Source organism: Dermochelys coriacea, chromosome 2 (assembly GCF_009764565.3).
Source record: "Dermochelys coriacea isolate rDerCor1 chromosome 2, rDerCor1.pri.v4, whole genome shotgun sequence".
NCBI classification, from domain to species: domain Eukaryota; kingdom Metazoa; phylum Chordata; order Testudines; family Dermochelyidae; genus Dermochelys; species Dermochelys coriacea.
In genome coordinates, this window is record NC_050069.1 from 195,737,336 (window position 1) to 195,753,608 (window position 16,273).

The 16,273-nt window shown below is 38.1% G+C and overlaps 1 protein-coding gene across 2 annotated transcripts in view; it reads right to left on the reverse strand.

Moving 5' to 3' along the window:
* Nucleotides 1-3,021: 3,021 nt before the first annotated feature.
* STT3B (STT3 oligosaccharyltransferase complex catalytic subunit B) overlaps nucleotides 3,022-16,273 on the reverse strand; it is a 72,961-nt gene continuing 59,709 nt past the window's right edge. The window contains exons 11-16 of one of the 2 annotated variants that reach the window (XM_038389558.2): nucleotides 13,650-13,837; nucleotides 12,888-13,059; nucleotides 10,692-10,865; nucleotides 9,201-9,314; nucleotides 7,096-7,308; nucleotides 3,022-4,634 (exon numbers count right to left, since the gene is read on the reverse strand). In XM_038389558.2, coding sequence (XP_038245486.1) covers nucleotides 4,554-4,634; nucleotides 7,096-7,308; nucleotides 9,201-9,314; nucleotides 10,692-10,865; nucleotides 12,888-13,059; nucleotides 13,650-13,837 — 942 coding nt within the window. In that variant the 3' untranslated portion in view covers nucleotides 3,022-4,553. The remainder of the gene's footprint in view (nucleotides 4,635-7,095; nucleotides 7,309-9,200; nucleotides 9,315-10,691; nucleotides 10,866-12,887; nucleotides 13,060-13,649; nucleotides 13,838-16,273) is intronic. The other variant, XM_043508990.1, reaches the window with a different exon arrangement.

Genomic DNA, 16,273 nt, shown 5'->3' on the forward strand with positions numbered 1-16,273 from the left:
TCAGTGAGAAGGGGGTCTGGGTGTGGGGGGCTCATCAGTGGAATCCAGGAGTAGGACTTATCAGGGCAAGGGTTCAATGACCCTGCTTAACAGGGGAGCCCATTAAGCTGCCAAAGGGATGCCGCAGGCCAGGATCATGATTCCCCTTTCCCTCTCCACCCCTTTCCCACACCACCAGCACCTACTGTTGCACAGAAAACAAGGCGGCATGCAGAAGGGGAACACAGCTGGCCCTAGGACCCAGGAGGTGGTGGTTAGCTGCAGAGGCATGTAACCCTGTGTGCCTTCCCTGTTTTGAAGGGGCAATATCCCCCCCCACCCCAACTGCACCCATGCTTTCACACCCCTGCCCAGCTTCTCTTTGCTTCCATGCTGTTTTCTGCAGGCATGCAGTCCTGCTCGACTCTGCTCAGCAAAAGATGTCCATTCGGTGTGCTTCTGTGCCATTCTTTGCACAAAATGTATTCTTTAAAATCCAGTTAGTCTCACACAGTTGCCTGGATAGATTTCTTGGCAAATGCTCTGTTGCTTTATGGCCCACCAGCGTGTCTTTTCCTGCTCTGGCATGTTGGCTCCTATGCAGGCATTTGGTATCCTTATTTTTTCTTCAGCTTTCTGGTACTTGCGAGGTATATTTGTGTCTATTTTAGTTACTGCCTCAGCTATTGTTTCAATGCTCCTGAGGTTGCTCTCTCTTGGTGTACTTGTAACTGAATTAAGACACTTCTGTACCTTGTAATTTTCAGATCTTTCAGCATGTGTATTCTCAGTGCAGGAACAAATGTTCATGCTTTTTAAATATTCTTTTCTTCAAACACATTTGAAATAGGAAAGCAGGCCACTTAGCTGCTTTAAACCATGTTACAGTGTGGCAGAACTTTGAACTGATGGCTACTATTCATGGCTTTTACCTTTGCATTTACTATGTTAGGTAGGGGACACCAAAACTGCTTGTAAATGTCACACTATGCACTGAAGAAAGATGGGAGAGCACACTCCTTGAGGCACCCGATTATAGATTCCTGTAAGTTAAGCTTGAAACCAAGGAGAATGACTTACTTGTCGAGGTTTTACCTTTTTGAAGCAGAATACATCAAGACAAGCTGTGTCTTGAGGTTCTGTTGATGAAGCCTTATCCTGAGAACAGTGAAATGATGGCCTTTGATGCAAGCACCTCTTGAAGTACCTTCAGTGCTTTGAGGAAATATCACTTCTCCAAGACATTTTCCCAATTCCAGCTGCTTGGGTAGGGACAGGCCAAGTGGTGGTGGATAATATTTGGACTCAAATGGGCCAAAGGATTCATCTAATTCCAAATTCATGGGTGTTATGGAAGTGTGTGAAGACAGCAAAAACTTACAGGGGGAAGAGCCTCTCCAGGTTTGGCAGATTTCCAAGAAAGCTGAGCTGAATCTGGGTAAGAATTTTATCTATGAGCCATGCCTAAGGTATCTGAGCCAAGAACAATGCTCAAGAAGGCTGTTTTGGACCAGCTACCTGTTGCTGAATCTTCCCATGAGGCCTTTGTTGCAGAGGTAGCTCTGCTCAAGGAGTGACCAGCTGCAATTATGATACTGTGCCCCAGAATCTTGACCTGTGATGTTTGGATTTTGACCATTGGGACCATCCTTGAAGGCTTGGTAATCTATGACTCAATAGCCAAGTGGAGCTTTGAAAGGCTTGACCCTAGGAAATTCACATCTGCAACACACGTAGCAGGGGCTTAAGCTAGTACATACTGGTCAACCATCAGATTCAGCTACCCTCTGCTGCTGATGCATGCCACAGTGGTGAGGTCTGCTGCCTCAAGGGTGGACACTTGGAGATCTGCCTGGTGGCAGACTTTTAGGTTCCACCTCAAGGACCTGCTATATACTGCAAAGCAGGTACAGGCTCCCTTCAGAGGGGACAAGAACAGTGCCTACAGTCTTTAAGGCCTGTCTTTCCCTTGAGGAAGGCTTCAAATGTACTTTCATGGCAATACTGGCAGCTGACATGGTTTGTATTCAGCTACACTACTGCTTTCTTCAAGGATAAACATTCCTTAATAGCTGAGCCTGCTGTTCTCATTCAATAGTAGGAAGTGGAAAGCAAAAATTCTGACAGTCATTACAGGTAAGAAATTTCCCCTTATCAGCATATGGCTGGCTCACTTCATGTGCTGCCACTGCTTAGCAGAGATTCCTTTATTTATACAATTTTCTATAGCAGTTACCCCAGTAGCTGAACATCTCATTAATTTTCAATCTAATGATAGTATGAGGATATGGGACTTGCTTAAAGTCATACAGGAAGTCTATCAGATTTATGCACAGAACCAGGATATTCAAGTTCAGTGCCCTATCAGTATCTGTTTTCTTCTTTCAGAGGGCAAACTCAAAACCATGCATCTCAAAAATATGCATGTGTGGGGAAAGATGGAGCTGCTCCCTTAAGACATTTTTAATAGGAATACACAGAGGATTCTACATTTGTGAACTTTCTAGGCATAGACTTGACTTGGAAAGGAACTGATAGTTAAGTTACTAGGGCTTACTGTGGTTTTACTGAAGCAGTAATAACAGCTCTGAAAATTTTGCACTTTGGGAATTGGAGTAGTCTTTGTGACCAAGTAAGGTTACTTAAATATTTTTAAGAGAACAAAGGCTTTAGACCATTGTTAAAGCAGGCCCAAGCTTAACTTTGTTTTGCAAGTTTAGTGATTGAGGCAAAAATTAAATAGAGAATTTTCTTACGACGTAAGCAGACATCCTTTGTTTCATAATGGGTATTTTTTTCTTCTTAATCCTATGGTTAATTCAAATGTATAGTCAGTGTGTTCATTGAGATCACAGCATTGCACCAGGTAAAATACCTTCACTGAAAGGATTAGATTAGTAGAAGTGACTAATACATGTAGTTTATAGTTTGATTAAAATGTTGGATTACTACAATTTGATCACAACTGGGCCCAAAGATTCATGCTAGTAGAAGAGCACCAATTTTGCAAGTTCATTTTAAGAATAAAAATTACAGGACACCTTAACACAAAACTTGAATTAACTTTATTTTCCCCCTATTGTTAACAACTGGTCTGCATTGAGCTTTAAAGCAACAAAGTAAATTGAAATCTCAAAAAGGGCAAAGGGTTTTTAGTTTTGTGAAAATGTTGCAGCTGTAATACTGGTCTGTAAAAGAACCATTAAGATCAAAAAGGAGTTTACAAATCAAAAAATATTCTACATCTTGGGAAAAATCAGCAGTAACATTCTCACTCAATATTGTAAATTTACATTTTCTTCATGAAAGGTACATACTATTCTACATTTTACACCAATACTTCTGGTGTAAATTAGATTTGCATCCTGTGGCAGGAAAACAAACAGCAAAAAAAAAACCCCTCTTTCACTGTATTGAAAGAACAAGAAATTTTTCAAGTCTGTATAAAGTTTCCTATAGCTGGAAAGTGAACATGTTCAATCTCCATTTATATTTTAGTGCATTTAACTTGACAATTGTCACTTAAAAAAAATAAAAAGCAAAATAGCATTAAAGCAGAAGTTTCATCAACTGATTAAGCACTCTAAATAAAAATGCAGAGAAAAAACAATCCTTTCCCCCAAAACAAGGTAGGTTGGGGTTTATAAAGCCTCTACCTCTCCGAATAGCCACAGAAAGGGGAATTTTGTATACTTGTCAACCTTTTTTTAAACTTTAAAAAAAGTATACTTATTTTACCATGTACACATTTCACAAAATTAGTTTAACTTTAGTTCTGAAACACCAGCTGTGGTGCTCAATAGCATTCATTAATGTTGCTTCAGATTTTCAGGAGGATACAAATTTAGCCCTTACATCTACATTATACAAGATTTGTGCTGTGTAAGGCAGCAATACAGCAATTTTTTAAACAAAAGCAGCTTGTTCAATTTAAACTGTATCATCCAATTACTGTAATATGTCCAGTTATTTGTGAAAATGTAGCTTGCCTCTTACAATCCAGACCAAAAAACTTACAGCAATAGAAAAAGTACATTTAATGAACCCCTGTAAATAAATACTAGAAGGGAGAGTAATCTGTGTTTTCTAATAGCTGAATTACAAAGATCTAGTCTCTTAATTGTTTTAAAAAAATCAACAGGTTGGAAAAACTAGTCACTTTACAGTTGTCACCATTCCAGTTTACATTACATATTGCTTATTCAGCTGAAGGGTTTTTGTTTTGTTTTTTTAAGTTGACAAGTATACATGTGCCAAGGACCAAATTAGAGGGTTCTTTGGTGCAATCAGTCCAGATTCTCAACAGATGTGAAGGATAATATGTACCAAGAAAAAAAAAATCTGCTGCTAGACTTGGACAGCAGCTCTGTCTTGCTTCACATTACAAATCTAAAACAGCTGTTCTCAATAAGCCAACATTTTTTAAATCAGACATTGCCTGAAAATTTTGTACAATAATCTGGACCAATGATGGTTCTGTACCCTCATGTTGCTGTGAAACATGACTTGAGCTAAAGGCAAAGACTGGTTATCGCAAGGACAACTGCTTCATATTAGCAATCAGAACAGTGTATTTAAACTGTCTTCCTGTTGGGTCTCTTGCCTTTCTTTAAAATTAGTTTATTCTTAATGTAGCCCCGCTTCCTTTTGGCAGTCTAAAAAGAAAAACAGAATACATTGTATTAGTTAATTATAATGCTCTAATATTTACACTGTAATGAGGCACTTCACTCTTTGGACTTTTTTTTTGGGGACGTAAGTTTAGATAGTGGGCCTAAACTACTTCATATTGTCCTTTTATTTTAAAACTGTTAAACATATGGCAGACTAGCCTCAGGCTAAATAAAACCCAAACAAACCCAACATCTTCCCCTTTTATAAAGTTATATGAAAAGCCCTTTATTGCAAGATTCACAAGTCTGTCACGCATAGCCCTGTCTGCAGAGCTGTTCTGATTGTAATTCAGCTTGATTAGGGACATGGCAAAAATGACATTAGAACAGTGGAGAAGGTTAGTCTCAAAGTTGGAAATGAAGTTTCCAGAGAACTGTGCATTGGGTAACAGTCTTCTCATCTTTGAAAGGATGACTAGGTTAAGTCTATCACCCACAGAATTGTAGTTTAGTATAAACAGAGCATGATAACTTATGTCCTATATTATTGATGTACTGTATTAGAGCAAATATTAACATCTCTGATTTCAAGGAATAAATGTACACAAAAACTTAAGAAGCAGGTAAGGGAGTTCTAGCCTTTTTATCCCCTAAGATGACATTAAATGAGCAAAGAGGGCTAGTTTAATTTTCTGTTTGATGTCCCAAATTTTAGGCTGAGCAGATACTTATTTTAATGAAGGGACTAATGTAGTAAAGAGTTATTTTCACTGTTTGTATTTGTTTATGCTCTCCATAGATATAGTCAGATTGTGTATTTAATTTATCCCAAAGACAGAATACAAAGTGCAGCTGCTCCAGCACATTTTACATGCAATTTGCTTGTCAGGCTCACCTACAGGCCACTGACAAAGAGAAATAGAAACTACATCCCTTTAAGAAGCTGGGAAGCAGAGAGATTGACTAACAATTTGAGTGCACCTTTCATTTTACCAACTGATATGACAAGTATACATATAAATTCATCTACTACTGATAACTGTGTAACCATGCACAGGCACTGTACATAAACAGCTTAAGCTAATATATGTTGAATTTTCAGGGGTTCATGTGGACAGAATAATTTTACATGTTGGAGGCTGGCCAGGAAGATACTGCTCAAATAGTTACAAAAGATCCTTTAAGGCTGTTTTAGGCTTTATCTAAAGACACCTGGCTGCATTTGCACCCTAGCAACCTGCTGGTTCACTGATAATTAATGGAGACGTTTATAGAATTTACATATCTCATCCAAATGCTGACCACACTTTTATCCTGTCCTAGCTTGAGAACAAAGGGGTTGTTCAGCTTGAAGGAATACAGCTGACAGAAGTATGATTAGGTTTATTATTAATGGGGGACTTCAGAAGCTGTCAGACCAGAACAATGTCAATACTACAACTTGAATTTCAGGTGTTCCAAGTGCAAACTGCAACTGGCACTTTATTATAACGTTTAAACTGAAAAAACTGGAAGTTCCAGGCCCAGTGGCAACAAAGGCTAATTTAAAATATTCATGTTTAGCATTAAATTATGATTTCAACTCTAAAGGCAATTACAAGTGAAATGGTTCAAAATAGATTCCTTTCTACCCAATCCAATTACAGTCTAATTGGACTGTGCCACCAAAGCACCTTATAGACACTGGTAAAATCTGTTCTAACACTTTGTACCCATAAAGTATCCATAATAATTGTATGTTATGCACTAATTTACTAGTTGTACTATCATTGTTCACTTGATAAGATCTGGGACTCCTACTTGGGATAAATCACTGCATTTTCAAGAAATAAAGCACAGGGCTGTCAACTGCTTTGAAAGATTTTTCCTTTCACTTCCTCTACAACACCCTACTCCCCCCCAACACTCCACTATAATAGACAAACACACCAAGACCAAAATATGAAATGTGTTTAAAAAAAGGAACATTTTAAGTGAGGTGTTTTCAAAGAGTAAGAAGCCAGACACTTAAGTTCCATCAACAAAAGGTTCAGATTTAATTTATTTCATACAAAAAATGTCATTTTGAAACTTCTAGGCATCACTATTTACAAACAGGTTCAGAAAGCAATGTCCACATTGTTTTTTTTTTACTTGGTGAGCCAGTTATTGAAACATGATTGATGCACTTTGGAGAATATACTTCTATTTACATGGAGCTGTTTAAGATTTGTAACAGCCAGTGACACAGTCTATTGCCAGTCAGCAACACTGTCAAAAAAAAAAAAAAAAAAAAAATAGATCTATCCTTGTGTCTTCACATGCTCACAGGTTAAGCAGACAGTAAATTAACAATTATTACCAGCAGGCAGGTCTGATACTGGAGATTAATATGAATGAAGTGTATTCATAAAAATATCTGGCTAGTGGAAATACCAGTATATAACTCACCAGCTATGTGATTTATTGTTAAAAACAAAAAACAGTTTGTTGCCCTTTTTGAGTTACTTCACTGGGAACCCACCTTCTTTGACAAATACTTCTGTTTTGGTAAAACGTTGGTTACTCTAGGTTTATGGTCCAATGTCTCTCTGTTGTCTAGTTCTTTCACTTTGTATATTCTTACAAGCCAATGCTCTGATGTAAAGGCTTCCTCCAAATGTTTGAATTTAATGTCCTTGTTGCCGATCTCAGCATTGCGTGTGCGATCAAATCCTGGAGGTGTCCGAAAATCCAGCTATAAAGTTAATGTTACACATCAATTTGGAAAAAAATATGAAATGCATCACAGCTAACTGAGCTGTGCTCCACATGCAACCATTCCCTGGGCTAGACCTAAACTGTTTTAATGGGAAAAAAAAAATCTGAAGAGAATATTTTCTGTGCAATGTCTAAACATTACTGTTCAGAAAATCTTGAAGCAACAGCTTTTTGTTAGTCAGCAAAACTAGAGCTCAACTAGTTCTGACAACTGGAAACTGATCAAATGACTGATACTTGTATTATGTCTTCTGCAAATGACCCAAGTCACCTGTGTCAGTGAGGAGTCTTATTTCTTTATTCAGAAAGGAAACAAGAACAATGACAGGTGAGCATGAATGTCCAAAGTGCAAAGGCCTGCAGTGCCTTATAAACATGGATGCTTTCTTCCTGTCCTCTCTTTACAATGAAAATTGCGTGGAAGAGTATGAAACTACATGTCCAAACTTCCTTGCATTGGCTCTATATGCCAAAGTCAGTCCTGAAGTTAAACAGGCATAAGGACCACTGATCCTAGAGTTCTACCCACTTATATGAATAATGAATTTAGTGCTGTGTATCAGAAATGGAAGGGCATTCAAAAGGGGAACAGGAAAAAGAACAGAATAGAATAAAATAAAATAAGGCAAGTAGCAGATGGGAAAAATGGAAAAGGAATTAATAAACTTTATTCACAGATGTAAATCTTAATTTATGCTAAATGCCATTCCAAGGGGGAAGTGGTTGGAGGAGAAACAGCTATCAAACAAATAGTTCAGACACATTTGTGAGAATTAGCTGAAGCCTTTAGGTCTTAGCAGGGTGTCAATGTGACCCTTAGTGTCAAAGTCTGGGGAAGAGAACAGGTAATTTATTTGTTTATGGAAAGTATTTAAGCACGGTTCCACACAAATGAAAAACTGGCATAAAAAGAATAACGAAGTGTAACTCTTCAGGAAGATTACTGCTTACAGTGAATAACTAAATTCAAACGTCTGCCCTTGGCAAGAGATGAATACAAAGCAGCAGCAAAGGGTCCAAGATAAAGCCTAGAGAACAGCACTAGTACTGCTAGAGCAAATAAAAGATTACATACCGTGGTAATAAATTTGCAAAAGTGTGACATTAGCTTTAAAAATTAAGATAGCACTGATTTCCAGCACTTCACTAGCAGAATGAAAGCTAACATTCAATAAAAAAAAAAAATCAAGATGACAACAGTAGTTTTCTTGGCCCTGTGTCTCATTCAAATAAAATAAAAAGGGGGATCTATTTAGCATAACCTCTTCTCCAAGACATTTCCATTCTCGTGCAATTCAAGTTTCATTTGAAGCGATTCAATTCCATACTTCAAGTTACCTTTCTTTCTTCAATGCCTATTTGTGTAGTATTGGATTAAAAATAAGAAATCTCAAAGTTAACAAATGGCAGATTTTTATACTTTCAGAGATACTAGTGATAACCTCATCCTTACAAAGTTGTGATCTCATCTCCCAGGGAACTGTATTCTCCAGTGGTGGAAACTGTAGACTAAGTTTAGAGGCATGTAGCTGATGTAGGAGTTCATTTTAGCCGAAACAAATATATGGATCTGAAAAGCAATTCTATAACCCTCTACCCTACATGGCCCAAGCAGACAGTTTATTGGTGTCAAACACAACAGATGCTACTGAGAAGTCCTTCTACAAGCAAATGTTTTCAATACCATTTAGAATAACTGTAGAGACCTAGCAGGATGCTATGTACCTAGGACATGACAGAGGCATATCAGGGGGTTTTAATAAGTGACTGATAAATGACAGGGGGCTGGTGCTGACACTGAATGAGCAGACTACGAATGACTGATGAGCTGAAAAAAAAATAAGTGGAAAAGTTCCAGATACCACTAACCTGCATTTCTCCAAATCTGTAATAGGACATTTTATACATGAGGCAGTTCAGCAACGTTGGAGAACCTGCCTTGTCTACACGGAACTCTCCCTGTGGAGTGAAGTAGTCACTTTCCTAAAAAAAAAACAAAACAAACAAAAAAAAAAACAAAAAACAAGGAAGTCTCATTCCCTCTTCCACAAGACTCACACTGATGGGATTTGATAAAGTGTGTAAACTGTCTTCTGTATTTTAAATATACATATAAGGGAAGTTGTCCTTTAAACAGAAAGTGATGCTCAACCTTAACTATAGCATAACAGCTGTGTAACTAAGGCACAGTGGTTGTGTACCATCAGTTTTACTGAACCGATTTACCCTCCAGCTGACATGATCTTGCTAATCCATTTATTATACGTAGATGTACACAACTCTTGTTGCTGCAAGTATTTCTATAGTAAACAATTCTTGGAGAACACCAATATTCTGATATTTTGATCATAAGGAGGTGTATAATTTAGTTGGGCATCTACCAAAATTAGTATTTTATGCTTTATGCACCTGAACTACTATTAATTATTCTGGAATAACGTAAGTAGGTGTGTGGTTATTGTGATATATATATATAGATTGTATATACATAGATATAGATATAGATATATATAGATTGTATATACAACACACCTGAAACCACACATTTTAACATTTAGGAAATGGAATTACTGATCGTGTAGAACAACAAATACATAAAAAAAGTCACGCAAAGGCCGTGGTTACCGTCCCTGGACAGGTGCTTCAATTTTGCTCCCTTACATCTGCTTACTTTACAACATTTTAACATTTTCTTTTGTCTACTAAGACTGTTGCTTGTCTTCTCCTGCAGCATTCAAGAACGGCAGAACTTGCATCTTGATTTAGAAAATGTGGATATTCCCTACTCTACAATATAAGTAAAATCCTTTTACCCTCCTATTAGCCCATAGTTCAGTGTGGTAGAAATTCATTTCCTGGAACTGTAGTATAAAAACTAAAAAAAACAGCTGCTTAACAGTAACTATTTAAATGTTCAGAACATCCGTTTGGCAATTCAGTTAAAAGCTCAATGGTCACACTGTGACCCACACACAGGCTATTACAGTAGATACCCTGTGCTTTCAGTAGCAGTCTTCAATTCAATAGCTGAACCATGCTACAAAACGTTAAGTTTTAAAATGACTGACCCTTCAAGACCATATATATTGAAAGGCAGTGGACTATCACTCACTGCCATCCAAATGTGAAAGAATCCTAAAAAAACCCTATCATTTAACACATTTTATCAAATAAAATAGTAATAAAACATATAGATTTCCCCCTTGTGATTAAGGTCACACCAGAAAAGTGATATTTTAGTTAATGATGGGATTCGAGATAAGATATTGCCCCATGGTACCAAAAAATTGATCCAACAGAAATATTGTATTTTGTCAAGAACACACTACTCCTAGATCTGTTGTTTACATTTCCACTTACCCGGATATCTTTGGGATGCTCGCCCTCTGCTATTCTCACCATCCACAAGAACTTGTTGATATCATCACCAGAGTAGCCAATCACACCTCCAAAAATAATTAAAACATAATCCACATCCAGACTCCTCATGATCTCATATGCTGCTGTCTCATTTGATGACATTGCTTTTCCCACCTACAATATTATAGGCACAAATATTTTAGTATCTGTACAATTGCTTATCAGCAAGCTAAAGGGCCAGATCCTCAGCTGATGTAAATAACTGAAGCTCTACTGAAGTCAATGGAGCTATACAACTTAACACAAGCTGAGGCTCTGGTCCAGAACATATGCATTTACCCTTCACAGACCTTGTTCATCTCATTCTCTACAAAGAAAACTCATTATTCCTCCATTTATTTGGAAACTGAAGAACCCAATCCTTATGAAAATTAATTTTATTCTTCATGGGAAAAACTGGTATCTTTTGGACTGATCTTTAGCGTATATAGGACAGTTATTATACAACTTGGTTTGCTCTCCTACTGCTTCTTCAAACTACATTTGAATTGCCAACAGATAAAGGAGATGCTGTCCAGCAGGGTGGCCCAGTGCACAATGAAAAACATTTTAAAAAGAGTTGTGTTAACTTCAAATTAACAGAAATTCTTTAACATGCAACTTAATTTTCCATTTTTCACTTTCATTGAGATCAGTATGCCTACATAACCAAAAAGCAAATGTTGCAGAGAGGGGTAGGAATTTGTGTGTCTCTCTTCACTTTCTGTTCTCCCCCGTTAGATTTACAGGGTCGAGTCATTTAAGTTAAAAAAACAAAAAAAAAAACCCAACAAACAAAAACAAAAACACCTCACCAAGCCAAGCTCTTAAAGTTCAAACACTACAGATAAGTTTTAGGTCAAAAGGTAATACACCTCTACCCTGATATAACACGGTCCTCGAGAGACAAAAATCTCACCGTGTTATAAGTGAGACTGTGTTATATCAAACCTGCTTTGGCCCCCGCCCTGTTCTTTGTTCCCTGACCGCCCCCTCTAGAGACCCCCTGTCCCTAATCACCCCTAGAACCCCACCCCCTACCCAACCCCCCCTGCTCCCTGTCCCGACTGCTCTGACCCCTATCCACACTCCTCTCCCCCTGACAGGCACTCACCAGGAGCGGTGGGAAGCAGAGCAACATGGCCCCAGCCCACTCCACTCTGCCACCTCCCAGCTGCGGCGCTCCGCTTCCCACCACCAGTGAGTGCAGGGAGGTTGGGGAAAGGACAATATAAATTGTGCCTATCCCTTGCAATTCTGAAGAAAAACATTCCAATTTTTAACCATATGTGACTGATATACTGGTCTTCCTGAGTCTGCACAGACAGCTCTAGTGCCTCTGTTGCTGCTCAGAGCTTTTCCAAGTTTCAGCTGAGTAAAAACTTATCTGAAACTTGTCAGTTCTCAGAGAGCTATTCAGAATCTAGTAGGCAGCAGTGAAACTGATGAAGTAGATCAATTTTACTTTAATGCTGCTTAGCAAAACTGAATAGCAGATGACCAGTTGTGGAGCTAACAACTGGGGAAAGTGACTCAAAAACAGAGTTCAGGGAGGGCTACATTAGCAGCGACCAACCAACCCACCCACCCACGTAGCAGCTAGGAGGCTCTAGGAACTACAAGAGGAACAGGAAACTGCCAGAAGGAGTTATGTTGTGGGAGGGCTTCAAGTTTAGGTATCTATAAATTTACATTTCCCTATTTTGATGCACAGTCTTAATTCCCAGAATAATCTTTTATTTAAAGATAAATTTAAGGGGGAAAAAAATCAACTACTAAATTAGATTTCAAGTTTACCCAGTTCTAGTGTCTAATAATTTTGCTCCATGATAATCTAGTTGCAGCATGTATTTTTTTACCTCAATGTACTCCAAAAATGAATCAGCACCACTGTTTCCATATTTTGATCATACCATTTAGATTTAGATATTTTGTATGTGAATTAAAAACATTTTAATCCTTTAATTTGGAAAGCAATCTTTCACACTGGAGTTCTAATATATGCCAAACCTTTCTGTGCTCCTTCCAGCCCTCATTCTATAGCAATTCTCTTAAATCCACGCTATGCATAAACAACTTACAAATTGTTTTTAGAGTAAAAGTCAGCCAGATATTTTGATGTTTTTAACCTCTGAGTATATAAAACTACTTCCTTACCAGAGCTATGTGGCTGTTGTTCCAGGTATTGTTATCAACTAAAGTAGTCCGATTGGCCATTCCTGCTATCTGATAGCCATAGTCCCACCAAGACATTACTCTAGCATGTTCATCTGTATTTTGTCTTAGCCAATAGTATGCCTCTCTGAAATCATCCAGGATGTTCCGAGTGCTGAAACAGAAGCATCAGTTTAGTCTATATTCAAACTAATGTTGGTGTCAATTTAACCACTAGGTGGCTACTGCTTTGTGGAGATATAAATCTATGCTCAAAACAATCTGCATATGCACACAATTCTTCTAAAGTAAGTTTGCTGATTACATGCACTCAGAGATTTGATTAATCTGATGACAGCTGGCTAGTCAGAAAACAAGCAACTTTTGAAGAGGTGACAAAACTATTTTGAACAGTATATTCAAGTACAGAGTTTATACTTGGATGAACTATGTGCATTTTTTACATTATCCATAAACACAAGCTAGCTTACATATATTGTTCTTAAATTAAAAGTCAGTCAAGTATTTTGATGTTTTTACTTCTCACTACATAAAACTAGTTTTACCATTTTGTTGGGATTTTGGGGGTAGGGGGGAGAGAATTAGAAATTGGACATTTAGGTCACATCTGAGATTACAGAAATAGAATGAAAGAAGCTGAAAGGGAAGCCAAAAATCTTGAGATACCAATCCCATGAGCCCACCAACTTTTTTTTTTTTAAATGTCCTTTAGAAATTACTTTCAAATATGCAGTGCTTTCTTACCCATCATGATTGTATGAAGCCAGAACAACACTAGGACTGGAGTATGCATTGCTAGTTACCCAAGTGCAGTGGACAGCAAACATCATCAACAACATCAGCATCAACATAGTAACAATACTCTTGATGTTGGGACCCAATCCTTCTTCTGTTTTTTCCTGTTCAGATACGTGTTTCCTCACTTTACCTGCCTGAATAAACACAAATTGAACTATTACAGCAGCTTAGATACAAAATGTTTTTCTGGCAATGGACCCAATAGCTTTCTCTACACCATTGCCAACTCACAATATCATGTAAATAAAAAGATCAATAAAGTAGTTCTCCAAATCTGAGTATGTACAGGGAGATTTTTACATCCAGCACCATATAAAATGAATTATTCATCTAAAATCTTCCTTAATAGCATAAAATGCTCACATCAGATCACACTTCAGAGCCTCGCTGAGGTGACAGTTGAGTGTAGGGCAAACTAAGAGGTGAAAATAAGGACTCTGTAGTTGAGAAGAGTTACAAAAAACAAAGCTTGCCATTGTTAAGGGTAGATAGGAAATATTCCTCTTGCACGGTATTTTGGTTAGCTTTATAAACGTTCAGAGAATATCATGGGTTTCTGAATTCTGCCTCAGAAAAACAAGAACCTCTTTGTGTGTTCTCATTTGTTTTAGATATGAGAAAGGAAAGAGGAGGCCTAAATACCTTTTTGAGGCAGGGTGAGGTGAGGGAAAGAAGTGGGTATATATTTGCTGCAAGGGAAAAAAAAAAAAAAAAAAGGTAAAGGAAAGATAACCAAGTCTCCTGTGTTACAATACAAAGTTAACCAAAGCCACTAATATCAAGAAGCCACGTGCTGCCATCTTCCTCATCAGCATGAAAAAGGCAATGTAAGGTTTATGAAGATGATCTTTCCATAAAATATATAATCCTTTATTTTTCACTGTATTTGAGAGAAAATAATGGCAAGTTTTTGCTATTTAAAAACAAAAACAAAACATTTGTATGGCAAATAAAATACTCTGAAATATCCTGACTTCAATTCAGCAAGCTTGTAATTGTGTTATAGCTTGCACATCACTTTCTGGTTTGGGAAACGCTCTCCAGTGAAGCCAAAAAACACTAAATACATTTTTCTTTAACTCTTAGACTGCTACATAATCTCCAGGGGTAAAACTGAATTTCAATAGGACTTAGACTTTTAAGTTGCTTAGACACTTCTGAAGTTTGTCCCAGGTGAATAACTCCTGTGACGAAAATGGGTCTGAGCACTAAAGAGATTAGAAATGGGTGCTTGACTACAGTGTCATTCTCTGGTCAAAGAACTATGCATTTCCACTGTGAATGACAATGAATTCCAGGGGAAGACAGGGAGAACGACTCTAAAGTCTGGTGGTAAGGCACTCACCTTAGATGTGGAAGACCCAAGTTCAAGGCCCTCCTCCAATGGCTTAATTTATCCACAGTGGAACAGCTTCAACAGGAAAGACTGAACAAGAACCCTGATAACTCTGAGCTAAGGGCCAGATTCAAAGACCACTGAAGTCAGTGGAAAGATGAGTCTCCCACATCCCAGGTGAATGCCTTCACCAGTAGGCTGAAATTTCTAAGAAGGTGGCTGTCACCACCGCCACCACCTTCTCTTCCTACAGCCATTTGGTGAATGGCATCCAAGTCCTGAAATTTTTTTTAGCTGAAACTATTTGGCAAATTAATGTCAAATTTGTGCTGGCAAGGAAACACCTATACATTCTTCATAGCTGAAGCTTCAAATGTAGCCCTAAGCAGGGTACATTACCCAGAGATAACAAAGGCAGGTCTGAGCATCACTAAGTCCATATAAACGACAGCAACAATTACAGCTCCTAGCTAGACGCAGATAGGACAAGCATTACGGGGCTACCACAACTCCATCAGAGCCATGATGGATCTGATAGAACTCCCAGTTTACAAATTATCCTGGTATTACGTAAGCGTATGCCATCAATAAATGGTACACTTGTAACACTAATCCACCTAATTCCTCTAAATGCTTTTCCCTATCAACAAGCAGGTTTGTAGTCTTGTAAGGTTTGAGCTCGAGTCAGTCTGCATTTAGTTTCTGGGGCAAGCGGGGGAGAGTAGTGAGACTGCAGAATTAAGTTTTGCTGTAAAGAAGATTCAAACCCTGATCCAAAACCAACTGATGTCAACTGGAGTCCTTCCACTGACTTCAACAGGCTTTCAGTCAGGCCCTTAATTCAGAGTTATCAACGTACTGATAGTATGCTTTGAAAGCATATTGTCCTTCAGTGCCCTCATGTACACACTGAAATGGGTGACAAGATAGAATCTGTACGGCTAATCCTTTGGGAAAATGAACGTCCAATACTACAATTCTGGGAAGAAGGACCAAATACATGGACTCCCAAATGGTTACACTTTGGTGACTGCGGTATCTTATTGGTGGGTGTCTGTTCTAAGCGTTAATATTGAATTCTTTGATGTCAGTGATCAAGACCTATAACAGTAGTTTATAGACAGCTGTAAAATATACTGGGAAAAAACAGGCTATGTTCTGACATCCAGGGTATTTCCCAGAAATAGCTAGAGTAGGAAAAAAACCTGCAATGCAATTTTATTTTTGTAAGTGT